Source organism: Epinephelus fuscoguttatus, linkage group LG3 (assembly GCF_011397635.1).
Source record: "Epinephelus fuscoguttatus linkage group LG3, E.fuscoguttatus.final_Chr_v1".
NCBI classification, from domain to species: Eukaryota; Metazoa; Chordata; class Actinopteri; order Perciformes; family Serranidae; genus Epinephelus; species Epinephelus fuscoguttatus.
In genome coordinates, this window is record NC_064754.1 from 143,986 (window position 1) to 162,556 (window position 18,571).

An 18,571-nucleotide genomic window follows, 5' to 3' on the forward strand; every position below is an offset into this window, starting at 1 on the left:
AGGGCCCAAGTTCCTCCTGGTGCAGAGGGCCCTGGGTTCCTCCTGGTGAGGTGGGCCTTGGGTTCCTCCTGGTGAGGTGGGCCTGGGGTTCCTCCTGGTGAGGTGGGCCTGGGGTTCCTCCTGGTAAGGTGGGCCTTGGGTTCCTCCTGATGAGGTGGGCCTGGGGTTCCTCCTGGTGAGGTGGGCCTTGGGTTCCTCCTGGTGAGGTGGGCCTTGGGTTCCTCCTGATGAGGTGGGCCTGGGGTTCCTCCTGGTGAGGTGGGCCTTGGGTTCCTCCTGGTGAGGTGGGCCTGGGGTTCCTCCTGGTAAGGTGGGCCTGGGGTTCCTCCTGGTGAGGTGGGCCTGGGGTTCCTCCTGGTAAGGTGGGCCTTGGATTCCTCCTGATGAGGTGGGCCTGGGGTTCCTCCTGGTGAGGTGGGCCTTGGGTTCCTCCTGGTGAGGTGGGCCTGAGGTTCCTCCTGGTGAGGTGGGCCTTGGGTTCCTCCTGATGAGGTGGGCCTGGGGTTCCTCCTGGTGCAGAGGGCCCCAGGTTCCTCCTGGTGAGGTGGGCCTGGGGTTCCTCCTGGTAAGGTGGGCCTTGGGTTCCTCCTGATGAGGTGGGCCTGGGGTTCTTCCTGGTGAGGTGGGCCTTGGGTTCCTCCTAGTGAGGTGGGCCTTGGATTCCTCCTGGTGAGGTGGGCCTGAGGTTCCTCCTGGTGAGGTGGGCCTGGGGTTCCTCCTGGTGAGGTGGGCCTGGGGTTCCTCCTGGTGAGGTGGGCCTGGGGTTCCTCCTGGTGCAGAGGGCCCCAGGTTCCTCCTGGTGAGGTGGGCCTGAGGTTCCTCCTGGTGAGGTGGGCCTGGGGTTCCTCCTGGTGAGGTGGGCCTGGGGTTCCTCCTGGTGCAGAGGGCCCCAGGTTCCTCCTCATGGGGGAAGTGTTGCCCTAATCCAGGTCTTAAAGGAGATCCCCCAGGACACCATCCTCAGACTCAGGCAGTCGGGGCCGAACACACAAGTCACATGATGAACTGGATCAGACTGTGATTCTGAATTTAGACGTTCTTTCATCAGGATGATTCACTGATTTCACCTCAATAAATACACAACAGTCCCTAACTGTGTGTGTGTGAGTGTGTGTGTGTGTGTGTGTGTGTGTGTGTGTGTGTGTGTGTGCGCGTGTATCAGAGAGCGTGTACTTTCTCCAGGGAACGACTCCAGCAGGCCTCTCCACAGTGTGTTGTTTCACAGTGTGTGTTGTGTTGTATCACAGTGTGTTGTGTTGTGTCACAGTGTGTTGTGTCAGTGTGTTGTGTTGTATCACAGTGTGTTGTGTCACAGTGTATGGTGTTGTGTCAGTGTGTTGTGTTGTATCAGTGTTGTGTCAGTGTGTTGTGTTGTGTCAGTGTGTTGTGTTGTATCACAGTGTGTTGTGTTGTGTCAGTGTGTTGTGTTGTATCACAGTGTGTTGTGTTCTGTCACAGTGTGTTGTGTCAGTGTGTTGTGTTGTATCACAGTGTGTTGTGTTGTTCCACAATGTGTTGTGTCACAGTGTGTTGTGTTGTATCACAGTGTGTTGTGTCACAGTGTGTGTTGTGTCAGTGTGTTGTATCACAGTGTGTTGTGTTGTGTCACAGTGTGTTGTGTCAGTGTGTTGTGTTGTGTCACAGTGTGTTGTGTTGTGTCAGTGTGTTGTGTCACAGTGTGTGTTGTGTCAGTGTGTTGTATCACAGTGTGTTGTGTTGTGTCACAGTGTGTTGTGTCAGTGTGTTGTGTTGTATCACAGTGTGTTGTGTTGTGTCACAGTGTGTTGTGTTGTGTCAGTGTGTTGTATCACAGTGTGTTGTGTTGTGTCACAGTGTGTTGTGTCAGTGTGTTGTGTCACAGTGTGTTGTGTTGTGTCAGTGTGTTGTACCACAGTGTGTTGTGTTGTGTCACAGTGTGTTGTGTCAGTGTGTTGTATCACAGTGTGTTGTGTTGTTCCACAGTGTGTTGTGTCACAGTGTGTTGTGTCAGAGTTTTGTGTCAGTGTGTTGTGTTGTATCAGTGTGTTGTATCACAGTGTGTTGTGTTGTATCACAGTGTGTTGTGTTGTGTCACAGTGTGTTGTGTCAGTGTGTTGTGTTGTGTCACAGTGTGTTGTGTCAGAGTTTTGTGTCAGTGTGTTGTGTCACAGTGTGTTGTGTTGTGTCAGTGTGTTGTGTCACAGTGTGTTGCGTTGTGTCACAGTGTGTTGTGTCACAGTGTGTTGTGTTGTGTCAGTGTGTTGTATCACAGTGTGTTGTGTTGTGTCAGTGTGTTGTGTCAGTGTGTTGTGTTGTATCACAGTGTGTTGTGTTGTTCCACAGTGTGTTGTGTCACAGTGTGTTGTGTTGTGTCACAGTGTGTTGTGTTGTGTCACAGTGTGTTGTGTCAGAGTTTTGTGTCGGTGTGTTGTGTTGTATCAGTGTGTTGTATCACAGTGTGTTGTGTTGTATCACAGTGTGTTGTGTTGTGTCACAGTGTGTTGTGTCAGTGTGTTGTGTTGTGTCACAGTGTGTTGTGTTGTTCCACAGTGTGTTGTGTCACAGTGTGTTGTGTTGTATCACAGTGTGTTGTATCACAGTGTGTTGTGTCACAGTGTGTTGTGTCAGAGTTTTGTGTCAGTGTGTTGTGTCACAGTGTGTTGTGTTGTGTCACAGTGTGTTGTATCACTCAGTCACCCCTCAGAGCCAGACCATCCCCACCCAAACAAGCCCTGCACCAGCTCCAGCCTCCACACAGCTCTACCCCTGGGAGCTCACCCCACCTCACTCAACCAGCTCCAGCCTCCACACAGCTCTACCCCTGGGAGCTCACCCCACCTCACTCAACCAGCGCCAGCCACAGCCCTACCCCTGGGAGCTCACCCCACCTCACTCAACCAGCTCCAGCCACAGCTCTACCCCTGGGAGCTCACCCCACCTCACTCAACCAGCTCCAGCCTCCACACAGCCCTACCCCTGGGAGCTCACCCCACCTCACTCAACCAGCTCCAGCCTCCACACAGCCCTACCCCTGGGAGCTCACCCCACCTCACTCAACCAGCTCCAGCCTCCACACAGCTCTACCCCTGGGAGCTCACCCCACCTCACTCAACCAGCTCCAGCCTCCACACAGCTCTACCCCTGGGAGCTCACCCCACCTCACTCAACCAGCGCCAGCCACAGCTCTACCCCTGGGAGCTCACCCCACCTCACTCAACCAGCTCCAGCCTCCACACAGCCCTACCCCTGGGAGCTCACCCCACCTCACTCAACCAGCTCCAGCCTCCACACAGCCCTACCCCTGGGAGCTCACCCCACCTCACTCAACCAGCTCCAGCCTCCACACAGCCCTACCCCTGGGAGCTCACCCCACCTCACTCAACCAGCTCCAGCCTCCACACAGCTCTACCCCTGGGAGCTCACCCCACCTCACTCAACCAGCTCCAGCCTCCACACAGCTCTACCCCTGGGAGCTCACCCCACCTCACTCAACCAGCGCCAGCCACAGCTCTACCCCTGGGAGCTCACCCCACCTCACTCAACCAGCTCCAGCCACAGCTCTACCCCTGGGAGCTCACCCCACCTCACTCAACCAGCTCCAGCCTCCACACAGCTCTACCCCTGGGAGCTCACCCCACCTCACTCAACCAGCTCCAGCCACAGCTCTACCCCTGGGAGCTCACCCCACCTCACTCAACCAGCTCCAGCCACAGCCCTACCCCTGGGAGCTCACCCCACCTCACTCAACCAGCTCCAGCCTCCACACAGCTCTACCCCTGGGAGCTCACCCCACCTCACTCAACCAGCTCCAGCCACAGCTCTACCCCTGGGAGCTCACCCCACCTCACTCATCCAGCTCCAGCCTCCACACAGCTCTACCCCTGGGAGCTCACCCCACCTCACTCAACCAGCTCCAGCCTCCACACAGCTCTACCCCTGGGAGCTCACCCCACCTCACTCAACCAGCTCCAGCCTCCACACAGCTCTACCCCTGGGAGCTCACCCCACCTCACTCAACCAGCTCCAGCCTCCACACAGCCCTACCCCTGGGAGCTCACCCCACCTCACTCAACCAGCTCCAGCCTCCACACAGCCCTACCCCTGGGAGCTCACCCCACCTCACTCAACCAGCTCCAGCCTCCACACAGCTCTACCCCTGGGAGCTCACCCCACCTCACTCAACCAGCTCCAGCCTCCACACAGCCCTGCGCCCACCCCAGCACCAATGGATTCTCCATACTCCACTGAGACGGCACAGACACACAGAGGCAGAAGAGCTGAAATTATCCTGCTCATGGACTCCAACGGAAGGTTTCTAGATGAACAGTGTGTGTTGTGTTGTATCACAGTGTGTTGTATCACAGTGTGTGTTGTGTCACAGTGTGTTGTGTTGCATCACAGTGTGTGTTGTGTTGTGTCAGTGTGTTGTATCAGTGTGTGTTGTGTCACAGTGTGTTGTGTTACATCACAGTGTGTGTTGTGTTGCATCACAGTGTGTGTTGTGTCACAGTGTGTTGCATCAGTGTGTGTTGTGTCACAGTGTGTGTTGTGTCACAGTGTGTTGTATCACAGTGTGTGTTGTGTTACAGTGTGTTGTATCACAGTGTGCTGTGTTGTGTCACAGTGTGTTGTGTTGCATCACAGTGTGTGTTGTGTTGTGTCAGTGTGTTGTATCAGTGTGTGTTGTGTCACAGTGTGTTGTGTTGTGTCACAGTGTGTTGTGTTGTATCACAGTGTGTTACATCACAGTGTATGTTGTGTCAGTGTGTTGCATCACAGTGTGTGTTGTGTCACAGTGTGTTGTATCACAGTGTGTGTTGTGTTACAGTGTGTTGTGTCAGTGTGTTGTGTTGCATCACAGTGTGTGTTGTGTCACAGTGTGCTGTGTCACAGTGTGAGGTATCACAGTGTGTTGTGTCACATTATGTTGTGTTGTGGCACAGTGTGTTGTGTCACAGTGTGTTGTATCACAGTGTGTTGTGTTGTGTCCGTGTGTTGTATCACAGTGTGTGTTGTGTCACAGTGTGTTGTATCACAGTGTGTGTTGTGTCCGTGTGTTGTATCACAGTGTGTTGTGTTGTGTCCGTGTGTTGTATCACAGTGTGTTGTATCACAGTGTGTTGTGTCACAGTGTGTTGTGTCACAGTGTGTTGTGTCACAGTGTGTTGTATCACAGTGTGTTGTGTTGTGTCCGTGTGTTGTATCACAATGTGTGTTGTGTCACAGTGTGTTGTATCACAGTGTGTTGTGTTGTGTCCGTGTGTTGTATCACAATGTGTGTTGTATCACAGTGTGTTGTATCACAATGTGTGTTGTATCACAGTGTGTTGTATCACAATGTGTGTTGTATCACAGTGTGTTGTATCACAATGTGTGTTGTGTCACAGTGTGTTGTGTCACAGTGTGTTGTGTTGTGTTGTTGTGTTGTATCAGTGTGTTATATCACAATGTGTTGTGTCACAGTGTGTGTTCTGTTGTGCCACAGTGTGTTGTATCACAGTGTGTGTTCTGTTGTGTCACAGTGTGTTGTGTCACATTGTGTTGTGTTGTGTCACAGTGTGTTGTATCAGTGTGTTCTGTTGTATGACAGTGTGTTGTGTTGTGTCACAGTGTGTTGTATCACAGTGTGTGTTCTGTTGTGTCAGTGTGTTGTGTCACAGTGTGTTGTGTCACATTGTGTTCTGTTGTGTCACAGTGTGTTGTGTCACAGTGTGTTGTATCACAGTGTGTGTTCTGTTGTGCCACAGTGTGTTGTGTCACAGTGTGTTGTATCACAGTGTGTGTTCTGTTGTGCCACAGTGTGTTGTATCACAGTGTGTTGTGTTGTGTCAGTGTGTATTCTGTTGTGTCACAGTGTGTTGTGTTGTGTCACAGTGTGTTGTGTTGTGGCACAGTGTGTTGTGTCACAGTGTGTTGTGTTGTGTCACAGTGTGTTGTGTCACAGTGTGTTGTGTTGTGTCACAGTGTGTTTGTCACAGTGTGTTATGTTGTGTCACAGTGTGTGTTGTGTTGTGTCAGTGTGTTGTGTTGTGTCACAGTGTGTTATGTTGTGTCACAGTGTGTTGTGTCAGTGTGTGTTGTGTTGTGTCAGTGTGTTGTGTCACAGTGTGTGTTGTGTTATAGTGTGTTATATCAGTGTGTGTTGTGTTTTGTCACAGTGTGTTGTGTCACAGTGTGTTGTGTTACAGTGTGTTATATCAGTGTGTGTTGTGTTTTGTCACAGTGTGTTGTGTCAGTGTAGTGTGTCACAGTGTGTTGTGTCAGTGTGTTGTTTCACAGTGTGTGTTGTGTCACAGTGTGTTGTATCACAGTGTGTTGTTTCACAGTGTGTGTTGTGTCACAGTGTGTTGTGTCAGTGTAGTGTGTCACAGTGTGTTGTGTCACAGTGTGTTGTGTCAGTGTGTTGTTTCACAGTGTAGTGTGTCACAGTGTGTTGTGTCACAGTGTGTTGTGTCACAGTGTGTTGTGTTGTGTCAGTGTGTTGTGTCACAGTGTGTTGTGTCACAGTGTGTTGTGTTGTGCTACAATGTGTTGTGTTGTGTCAGTGTGTTGTGTCACAGTGTGTTGTGCTACAGTGTGTTGTGTTGTGTCACAGTGTGTTGTGCTACAGTGTGTTGTGTTGTGTCACAGTGTGTTGTGCCACAGTGTGTTGTGTTGTGTCACAGTGTGTTGTGTTGTGTCACAGTGTGTTGTGCTACAGTGTGTTGTGTTGTGCCACAGTGTGTTGTGCTACAATGTGTTGTGTTGTGCCACAGTGTGTTGTGCCACAGTGTGTTGTGTTGTGTCACAGTGTGTTGTGCTACAGTGTGTTGTGTTGTGTCACAGTGTGTTGTGCTACAGTGTGTTGTGTCACAGTGTGTTGTGCTACAGTGCGTTGTGTTGTGCCACAGTGTGTTGTGTCACAGTGCGTTGTGTTGTGTCAGTGTGTTGTGTCACATTGTGTTGTGTTGTGCCACATTGTGTTGTGTTGTGCCACAGTGTGTTGTGTTGTGCCAGTGTGTTGTGTTGTGTCACACTGTGTTGTATTGTGCCACAGTGTGTTGTGCTACAGTGTGTTGTGTCACAGTGTGTTGTGTCACAGTGTGTTGTGTTGTGCCACAGTGTGTTGTGTTGTGCCACAGTGTGTTGTGTCACAGTGGGTTGTGTCACAGTGTGTTGTGCTACAGTGCGTTGTGTTGTGCCACAGTGTGTTGTGTTGTGCCACAGTGTGTTGTGTCACAGTGTGTTGTGTCACAGTGTGTTGTGCTACAGTGCGTTGTGTTGTGCCACAGTGTGTTGTGTTGTGCCACAGTGTGTTGTGTTGTGCCACAGTGTGTTGTGTCACAGTGTGTTGTGCTACAGTGTGTTGTGTTGTGTCACAGTGTGTTGTGTCACAGTGTGTTGTGTTGTGTCACAGTGTGTTGTGCTACAGTGTGTTGTGTTGTGTCACAGTGTGTTGTGTCACAGTGTGTTGTGCTACAGTGTGTTGTGTTGTGTCACAGTGTGTTGTGCCACAGTGTGTTGTGTCACATTGTGTTGTGCTACAGTGTGTTGTGTTGTGTCACAGTGTGTTGTGCTACAGTGTGTTGTGCCACAGTGTGTTGTGTCACAGTGTGTTGTGCTACAGTGCGTTGTGTTGTGCCACAGTGTGTTGTGCTACAGTGCGTTGTGTTGTGCCACAGTGTGTTGTGTCACAGTCCGTTGTGTTGTGTCAGTGTGTTGTGCCACATTGTGTTGTGCCACAGTGTGTTGTGTTGTGCCACAGTGTGTTGTGCTACAGTGTGTTGAGTCGTGCCACAGTGTGTTGTGCTACAGTGTGTTGAGTCGTGCCACAGTGTGTTGTGTTGTGTCACAGTGTGTTGTGTTGTGTCACAGTGTGTTGTGCCACAGTGTGTTGTGCTACAGTGCGTTGTGTTGTGCCACAGTGTGTTGTGTTGTGTCACAGTGTGTTGTGCCACAGTGTGTTGTGCTACAGTGCGTTGTGTTGTGCCAGTGTGTTGTGTTGTGTCACAGTGTGTTGTGCCACAGTGTGTTGAGTCGTGCCACAGTGTGTTGTGTTGTGTCACAGTGTGTTGTGCCACAGTGTGTTGTGTCGCATTGTGTTGTGTTGTGCTGTGCTACAGTGTGTTGTGTTGTGTTGTGTTGTGTTGTGTTGTGCCACTGTGTGTTGTGTTGTGCCACAGTGTGTTGTGTTGTGCCACTGTGGGTCAGTGAGTGTGTACCTTCTCCAGGGAGGACACCAGCAGGCCTCTCCACTTGGGTCCGTTCTCCTCGCTAAAGAAGTCGTACTGCAGCTGGGCCGCCTGCATGTCTGCTGCTGCTGCTGCCTCCGCAGCGGCACCGACACGCCCGGTTCTCCGGTTCTCCGGTTTACATGAACGCTGGGAGGCAGAGATAGAGTCCGGCGGGGAGGCTGAAGCTGTGGGAACATCCAGCGGGGACCATCCTCGGCTGCGGCCAGATGTTCCACCGCTGTCGGTTAGCTCCGCGGCTCGCAGCTAACTGTCGGCTGTCGTTCCGTTTACCGGGAGGATCGCATGGTGACCGTTAACCGTTCCATCCGAACAGCACTGTTAGCATGTAGCCGGTGTTGCTAACGTTAGCAGCGGTAAACAGCCTGCGGATGATCCATCGGCGGCCCACAGGTGAGCCGCTGCTGGGCCAGGTAAGTGTCGGTGTGTACGCGGACTCACGGTGAGGGCTAGCCGGGTTGACGGAGTGAATCAGCGTGCTGCTCGGTGCTCTCCGCTCCGCTCCGTTGCCAACATTCTATCCGAGCACAGAGACTCTCCGGCGGGGCGGCTCCTCCCCCGCTGCGTGTCCGCTCCTGAGGCTCTGTCCCCCGGACTCTCACAGACAGCAGCACCGGCCCCGGCCTCCTGACAGGTGGACAGTCACCGAGCTAGCCGTCGCTCACACTCCGCGGTGCTCGGTTGTTGTGACTCGGTGTGTGTTACGGTGGACTGTGGAGCGGCTGGGCATGCGCACTGGGCACACACTGACGTACATGGGCGGGGCTTCAGTGGGCGTGCGTGCTTCACAGAGTCTGCGCGTAGCAGAGTAACGTCTGCTGCCCCCGGCGGCCACCAGCGGTACTGCACCTCTGACACAAACATAGGTACTATATATTTATGTTTGTGTGTTTATATGTTTACATATTTTCTATAACAGCACTAGTGATAATGATAATGGCTCAAACATAATACACATGTACATATTTACATATATTTAAACATATGAGTGGTTTAAGTCATCCAGCTGTTGTTAAAGAATGTTTGTATGTATAAAAGAAACAGGAAGTGAGCTCAGTCGCTACAGTTGAATGTTTACATGAAGAAATGAATCGTCATTCAGCAGCACAACGCCTGACATCACAGGAAGCCACCTGGTTTACATGTTCCTGCTGTTAATCAGGGTGTGTTACTGTGTTTCACATGTCGTTACTAACAGAGGTGTTATAGCGCGCTCTGGTGCACGACCAGTGACTTTCTGTTACTCTGTAACAGACAGCTCTCGTTGCTCTGCTGAATTCATCATGAGTGAACCACAGTATGAACATTCACACGTCTGCACAGGGATTCATGTGTGTAAATATGTCATTTAAACATATTTCTCTTCTTATTTAGAAATTGTTTGGTTGACAGTCTTCAAACTTTACTTAGTCCTGATTGGTGCATTGAAGTATTTCACACCATGTTTTTCCACCTTTGTCCCACCCACTGGAGACCAGAGGGGTGTTCCAGAAAGCAGGTCTAGTGAAAACTATGTTAACCCTGAAAATGAGGGTTTTCAGCTCCAGACAGAGAGGTAAGTCAAACTCTGAGTCAATCACCATGGCAACTGACTCTGTGGACCTAACCTGCTCGCTGACAGGTTTTCTATAAGACACCCTGAGTTCTGGGAGAGGATCTTCAGACCCGTTGAGATGTGCTGTCTTTCCCAAATGAATATCTGTTTGAACCGTACCGTTTTTCATTAGACTCAATCATTTACCGGCCACACATATCAAATCTGACACACCGTAGATTAGGGCAAATGTTTTTTGTGAACGGTAGCTTTATGGTGATGCAGAACACATGGGACAGGCCACGGTGTGTAGAGCTGTCAACAAGGTGACACTAGCTCTCAAAAACCTGCTGCCCATCATGGTGGTGTTCCCCAGGCACAAACCTCTGAGGAACATAAGAGAGGAATTCCACAGGATTGCAGGTAACTGATGTAGAAATCAGTTGAAGTCAGTGACAATATTCTAAAATTATATTCTGTATTCTATATTATATTCTATATTATATTAAATATTATGTTAGAGACATTCTGCTGCAACCTTGGACTGAGATCAGTAATTAGCTATTATTTTGCAGGGCTTCCCAGCGTCTCAGGGTGCAGAGATGGTTCAGGTACATTAACTAGCCTTTTATCTTAAAGTGACAGACTATACATCACAATATACTGCAACTAGCATGTAGGCCTATGCTACAATTTTAATTAAGTGTGGTTAAATGTTCAAACGTATGCGTTGACTCGGGCAGTAATTTTCTCCCATGCTGCCTCTCTCTCCTTGGCAGCTTTAGTGCTGTTACTTTGTTTATGAAATATATGCTCATATTCGCTGTAGGCATTCATGAGCACCTCCAAGTCCACAGGTGTAAAATAAGTTGATCGCTTTTTCTCTCCGGTTGCCATGGTGACTCGAGGTATCAGGGCTCCATTGATGATGGCTTTTCATTGTGGTTGTGCACGTGCTTCACTCAAGGTGTACCTACTCAGAGTTGACTGAACTAATTCATATCAGCTGTTCTGGAACCGGATACTCAGAGTGTCCCAGCTCAGGGTAAGTCAAGTCAGAGTTCAGGGTTAGACTCAGAGTGTTGAACCTCCTACCTGGAATACCCCTCAGAGGGAAATGTTGTGTACATGTTGTGTTCACGTTGTGTTCATGTTGTGTTCACATTGTGTTCATGTTGTGTACATGTTGTGTTCACATTGTGTTCATGTTGTGTTCACATTGTGTTCACATTGTGTTCACATCGTGTTCATGTTGTGTTCACATTGTGTTCACATCGTGTTCATGTTGTGTTCACATTGTGTTCATGTTGTGTTCACATTGTGTTCACATCGTGTTCATGTTGTGTTCACATTGTGTTCATGTTGTGTACATGTTGTGTTCACGTTGTGTTCATGTTGTGTTCACATTGTGTTCACATTGTGTTCATGTTGTGTTCATGTTGTGTTCACATTGTGTTCACATTGTGTTCATGTTGTGTACATGTTGTGTTCACATTGTGTTCATGTTGTGTTCACATTGTGTTCATGTTGTGTTCACGTTGTGTACATGTTGTGTTCACATTGTGTACATGTTGTGTTCACATTGTGTTCATGTTGTGTTCACATTGTGTTCACATTGTGTTCACATTGTGTTCATGTTGTGTTCATGTTGTGTACATGTTGTGTTTATGGGGAGCCACTTCATTCACAGTGAGATGTTTTCACAGCCTTTAAAATGAAATCAGACAGAGGGGTATTCCAGAAAGCGGGTTATGTGTAAACTCAGAGCAAGTTAACCCTGAGATGAGGGAAACTCTGAGTTATCCGTTCCAGAAAGAGAGGTAACTGAAACTCTGAGTCAGTCACCATGGTAACAGACTCTGTGAACATAACCTGCTCGCTGACAGGTTTTCTTCAATAAACCCTGAGTTTCTCTCTGTCTCCTCCCTCTTACACGCTGTTTCATTGCCTCATTCATTCAGTCCGTGTCAAAGCTTGTATCGAAGCACATTCATTAGCGGAGATTTACCGTCTGTCACAGTCTAAATCCTGCTGGATATTAGTTTGTTACTCAGGACTGTCTGAAGTTACTGAATTTATGCACATCAGTCATTTCTTTGGACATCAGCTTTTGTCTTTACATTCAAATATTACACAGCGAGAATTCACCCTCAGCTCAGAATCAAACCTCTGTCCTTTTTATATTTATTATTTTTATAACACTGTGCACAAGGATCAGACTGTCAGTCTGTCAGAGCAGCTCCCACATGTTTATTGCACATAATGTGTAGGTCTAATTATTTAAATGTTAAAATGGGTATGAAGCTTTAGACACGTAGTATCAGTGACTAATGATCTCTATCAGTGATGTCACTGGTCGCACTGATGGAACATAACTCCTATAGCCTAATATTGGGGATTATATGTTCATATTTCTGAGTGAGCAATGGTGCAGCATTTCACTGTCTTTACATTTACTACATTTGTAGCTGAAATAAAGTCACTGAATGCTGTTGAGTCAAGATACAAATAGATGTGCAACATTTTCAAATCTACTGTATTTTAACCTCAACGTCTTTTCAGGTGCAAATCACCAAACATATTATTACTGGGTCAGACTGTGAGTTTACAGTCATGTCTTTATGTCTTTGATCTATAGCCTAGCCTATATGTTTGAAATCTTCTGCTTCCTGTGTTTTTCCCCATCAGATTCAATCTGAACAAATATATTATGATATATTATTAATATAATGTAATGTATCTACAGCCTGATACACAGTCAGATTCCACCACTTTATCTTCATTAAGGAAATGTAAGTCTGATAAATGATGAATAAACTTTTTTATTAACTTTATGGTTAACTTATTGACACTTTCCTCGCTCTGACTCAGGCTCTTCTTTTAAAGATAAACGTGCACCGTCTGCTACACATGCATTAATATCTCTACATCCACTGGATTAAAATGGAGGCGCTGTCTTTTATTGACCTGTTGCCATGGTGAATCGTGGAGTCGGAGCTCCATTGATGATGGCTTTTTATTGTCGGCTTAACTCAGAGTGAACATACTCAGAGTTGACTGAACTAACTCAGATCAGCTGTTCTGGAACCGGTAACTCAGAGTTTCCCATCTCAGGGTAAATCAGCTCAGAGTTCAGGGTTAGACTCAGAGTTTGTTGAACCTCCTACCTGGAATACCCCTCTGGGGTCCGTTTCACAAAGCAGGTTTAGTGAAAACTCTGAGTCTGTTAACCCTGAAATGAGGGAAACTCTGGGTTTTCTGTTTCAGAAAGAGAGGTAACTGAAGCTCGGTGTCAGTTACTATGGCAACTGACTCTGTGAACCTAACCTGGTTTTCTCCAGTGAACCTCGAGTTTCTAGCTGTCTCCTCCCTCTTACGCCACACACACAGTGTGATTCATTCATTCATTCGTTTAGTGTCACGCGGGTTTCGGCGAGTTCGATCATCTGTCCTCAAGGTAAAGTTGGATCCTAAAGTGTGTTCTAGTTCTTAATCTACTTTTATCGACCATGGCTTGTCCGTTCTTGGAAGACCCTGTGGACGAAGAGGCAGTGTTACTGAGGAGGGAGTTACGCATTCGTCGGGAGATTATTCACAGGCCCAGAATTGACGTGTTATCATTCCCAGAACATTTTCTTTTTGAACGGTACCGTTTCACATCACAGTCCATCATTTATATCCATGACCTCATCCATCGTGACATAACCAACGTCACCAACCGTGGACGTGCACTTTCATCTACCCAGATTCTTTGTGTTGCACTTTGTTTTTTGCAAACAGGAGTTTTCTGTATAATATCGGAGATGCAGAAAATATCAGTGTGGCCACTGTCTGCAGAGCCGTGAGAAAAGTGTCCCTAGCTCTGAAACGTCTATTAAACTCTTTTGTTGTGTTCCCTGGACATAAACCTGTGAGGGTCATCAAGGAGGAGCTCCACAGGATTGCAGGTGAATGATGTAGAAATCAGTTAAAATTTATGATTATAAATCATATTCAGTTAATGACATGGTGCTGCAACCTCAGACTGGGATTAGTTTTAATTTCTTTTAGGATTTCCTGGTGTGATAGAGTGCACTGATGGAACCCACATTCCCATCATTGCTCCTTCACAAAATGAAGGAGACTATGTGAATATGAAGTCCATTCACAGCATTAATGTGCAGGTAGACTGACTGTCTCAAAATGTCAGACTGCATCACACTGCAAAAACTCAAAATCATACCAAGAATATGTGTCTTATTTCTAGTCAAAACAAATCACACCTGAAAGTAACTTGTTTTTAGACCATTTTCACTTGAAAAATAATGAGGTGGGATTGCATCCAAGTGAACTAAATTTTAGCTTTAAAATATCCAACTCCAGAGGAGTAAAAAAAAATGCAGACCTTTTCTTGTAGCTTGTTGCCATGGTGAATCGTGGTATCGGGGCTCCATTGATGACGGCTTTTTAAAGTCGTGGTGCACATGCTTAACTCAGAGTGAACAAACTCTGTGTTGATTGAAACGATCACCTGTTCTGAAACCCATAACCCAGAGTTTCCCATCTCAGAGTTATTCAACTCACAGGCCATTTATACGTGCACGGTGATTTTGATAAACGGAGACATCTTCCTTCGTTTGTGCCCTCCGTTTACACGCAAATGGAGATTTCTCCTCTGAAAACAAGTCTTTCTAAAAACTCCGGCCAGAGTGGAGATTTTGGAAAACTCCGGTTGCACGTTTGCATGTAAACTGAGATAAACGGACATAAACAGAGTTATAGGCAAGACTATTCAAGAGAAGGCTGAGACATGGGGTCAAATATGGGGGGATTGCATATGCGCAGTAAAATCTGGTCTGCACTTCCTCAAAGGCTCAGTAGATGGCGTGACACCGCGGAACAAAGAGGATGTGCATGCATGTCATTTTCACAGTTTATTACTGGACTGTCACTGGTGGCCTGCGTTGTGGGTGAGAATGACAGGGAAGCAATTCCGACAACTTCAGGCAGCCGCCGTCCAAAAGTCCAAGCAGACCGCACCAAGCACACTCCTTGATCGCCTGAGCAGATCCTGCGCTTTTTATCTAGCGCCCCTGCTGTCACCCTCCAGCATCGCAGCTCAAGTTACACTGCGCATATGCAATCCCCCCATGTTTGACCCCGTGTCTCAGCCTTCTCTTGAATAGCCTTGGTTATAGGCAGCCGACGTCACAGTATGCGCCGGAACTTGCGCCTGTGTCAAAAGTGCGACCTATGTTGCTTTGGTGACAGTGGATACATGGAAGGCTTGAGCTTCTCGTTACACTGCCACCTACAGGTTTGGCATGCTCTTGTGTATATATACACGGCTAAGTGTAAACGAAGATCTTTTTGAAAACGGAGACGGTGAAATGTCCGTTTATGAAAATAGCCAGCAACGTGCAAACGGCCTCTCAGAGTTCAGGGTTAGGCACAGAGTTTGTTGAACCTCCTTTCTGAAACGGACCCCAGATATCTAATGAGACAAAACAAACAGCACGTTGATCCCTGATCAGAAAGGTGTTTCTGGGCAGATCACACACAGACCCAGGCTGACAGCCGGTGAACATGCAGACCCCAAGAACACGTCACACCACTGGATGCCGATGAACAGAGATGATCTGACAAGAGAACAGGGAAATCAATAATAATCAAAGATGAGGGCGGGAACTGAAACAACAGATGTTAGTCTTTGAAAATGAAACAGGAAATACATTATGCACAACTTCAAGGTCTGATGTACACTGATGCTGCATTCAGGGGCCTCCGACACGAGATATATGTAGCTATATACGTGTCTGTAAATAGCTTTGATAGAGCGGCAGACTACACTGTTGTAAACACTCTGCTGAGGCGTCAGGCGGTCTGTTACTGTCACCAGGCTGACTGAGGACAGCTTCATCACACAGCTGATGTCATGTGACAAACTGAGACCTGCCGACGGTCTGTGTGTCAGCAGCAGATCTACAGTCTGAGTTTAAAACACCTGACGTTACAATGAAAACTTTAAACAATCAGTCCTTGAAGAGTTCGAACAGTTTGTGTTCTTGTTAAAGAACATCAAGAGTTCCACAGAAACACAGATCCTAACGGAACACAGAGCAACGAGAACACGTTTCAACAGTATTTAATACTTCATTAAAATGACATCAAACAAATATGAATATATATGAGACACTACAGAGAATCAGTCTGATGATGTTTATATTGTTTATTTACAGCTGAACATCTGGATGCCAACACATGGCATGAGTGAGTAGACACTTTGAGCGTCCAGCAGGGGGCGGCACAGGGTTTCAATGGTGGTGTATCAGAGTATACAGGAGGTTTATGGTGGGGTACCAGAGGGTAGGGCTGGGCGGTGTGACAAAATTTTCATATCACCTTTTTTTTTTCAATCGGTTTCACGGTATTTGACAGTATTTTGTTCGGATTTGGCCCACTTGACATGCTGCTGTGTTGTGCTGTGGCCTATTCAAGTGCTGGAATTTGTTATTTACGTGATAACGCCTGATCACAACACAAGCTCCGCTGCATTAGTGCCGTGCTCGGTTATAATTGTCTCAGACTCGGGTTGTCTTCGGTCAGGAAAATGCGGCCCAAGCCGTGCTCCAGTGTGCTCACCTGTGTGTGTGTGTGTGTGTGTGTGTGTGTGAGAGAGCATAGAATTGTAAACGCACAATCATGTAGAAACAGAAATGACATGCATTCATGTAAATAAGAGAAATAACATAAGGCTATTTAGTTTGTTTAATAAAAGGACAAGGTATAGACCTGTTCTATAGGCCTGGATATGAAGCGTCTGTAGTGCCAAATAATGTAACGGTAGTTTCTAAAGGGCTAAGACGAGCGGTGCACCACTGCTAGTTGCATATAGGGGAAACACTGTTCTTTGTGGTATGAGTTCTTCTGGGTCATCGTGTTCTTCTTTAGCAACGGGTACAGTTGCTCCACTTTCAGGACTCTCTCCAGCAGCCATTCTCACCTCTTAACTTTTCTCTATGCTCTCACTCTCACCAGCTCTAGCACACCTGTGGTCTGCAGCAGTGAAATGGGTCCCAGCTGAAACACTTTCCCACCGCGCATGTTCAGGACGTTGTTTGGGCTATTCACCGGTATTGCGGTATATGAAAAATTCATATCATAACGAAAATAAATACCAGTTTTCGATACAAATCGGAATACCGCACAGCCCTACCAGAGGGTACAGGAGGGTTATGGTCGGGTATCAGAAGGTACAGGAGGGTTATGGTGGGGTACCAGAGGGTACAGGAGGGTTATGATGGGGTACCGGAAGGTACAGGAGAGTTATGGTGGGGTACCGGAAGGTACAGGAGGGTTATGGCGGGGTACCAGAGGGTACAGGAGGGTTATGGCAGGGTACCAGAGGGTACAGGAGGGTTATGGTGGGGTACCGGAAGGTACAGGAGGGTTATGGCGGGGTACCAGAGGGTACAGGAGGGTTATGGTGGGGTACCGGAAGGTACAGGAGGGTTATGGCGGGGTACCAGAGGGTACAGGAGGGTTATGGCGGGGTACCAGAGGGTACAGGAGGGTTATGGCAGGGTACCAGAGGGTACAGGAGGGTTATGGTGGGGTACCAGAGGGTACAGGAGGGTTATGGCGGGGTACCAGAGGGTACAGGAGGGTTATGGCAGGGTACCAGAGGGTACAGGAGGGTTATGGTGGGGTACCAGAGGGTACAGGAGGGTTATGGCAGGGTACCAGAAGGTACAGGAGGGTTATGGCAGGGTACCAGAGGGTACAGGAGGGTTATGGTGGGGTACCGGAAGGTACAAGAGGGTTATGGTGGGGTACCAGAGGGTACAGGAGGGTTATGGTGGGGTACCGGAAGGTACAAGAGGGTTATGGTGGGGTACCAGAGGGTACAGGAGGGTTATGGTGGGGTACCAGAGGGTACAGGAGGGTTATGGTGGGGTACCGGAAGGTACAGGAGGGTTATGGCGGGGTACCGGAAGGTACAGGAGGGTTATCAGATAGTTGCTGACATCTGATCAGAAATCCGTGATGAAGAAACATTCACTTCCCATCAGCCTGTTCGGTTAGAGGGTATAAGAAGGGGTATCAGACATACATTAGAGGGTATAAAAAGGGTTACACAGACGTGGCATCCAGCCTGTGGGTTATCTGAGACTGAGCTGAAGACGACTCAATGTTGACTCCTTAATTGAATAAATAATAAAGCACCAAGCAGCAGCATTCATTCTGTTACATCATAATACATCAGTTTATACACCTGGACTTCCTGTGTGAGAGAAGAAGAAGGAAAGGCAGAGGGGACATTGATCCTCCGGACAGAGAAACGATCCACAGACCAGTCGATGGGTGAATCAGGCTCAGCGTTTGTCGTTTGATGAGTAAAGGGACTCTGTTGTAAATGTTCCACACGCTCACCAGACATACACGATGTTCCTCATTCAGCTCCACAGTCAGAGTCAGTCTGTGGCTCAGCTCGCAGGCCGACGGCTGAATGCATTGAAACAAACAACACCTCCTACAGAACACTGCTTCAAGTTCTTCATCAGGTAAAAAACACTACACTTTCATATATATATATATACATCTGAGTGTGTGTGGATGAACTCTGTGATCCAAACCTCAAATATCTCCTCGTCACATCTGCACTGAGAAAGACTTCAGTCTGAAATTCATCCGAGCTGAAACTCGCCTGTCGCATCACTCAACAGTGTTATTATGATACCATCACTGCGTCACTTCTACAATCATGTGTTCATGAAGTTTGACTGATTAAGAGCTTTAACCAGTGATAGTGAGGATGATCATCACCTCATGATCTGACTGGATTCAC

At 47.9% G+C, this 18,571-nt stretch overlaps 1 protein-coding gene across 1 annotated transcript in view; it reads right to left on the bottom strand.

Annotated features, from left to right (window-relative positions):
• The window catches only part of LOC125885879 (son of sevenless homolog 1-like), a 73,673-nt gene extending 64,733 nt beyond the window's left edge, over window positions 1-8,940 (bottom strand). The window contains exon 1 of the mRNA XM_049571692.1: window positions 8,181-8,940. Coding sequence (XP_049427649.1) covers window positions 8,181-8,267 — 87 coding nt within the window. The 5' untranslated portion in view covers window positions 8,268-8,940. The remainder of the gene's footprint in view (window positions 1-8,180) is intronic.
• Window positions 8,941-18,571: the final 9,631 nt, after the last annotated feature.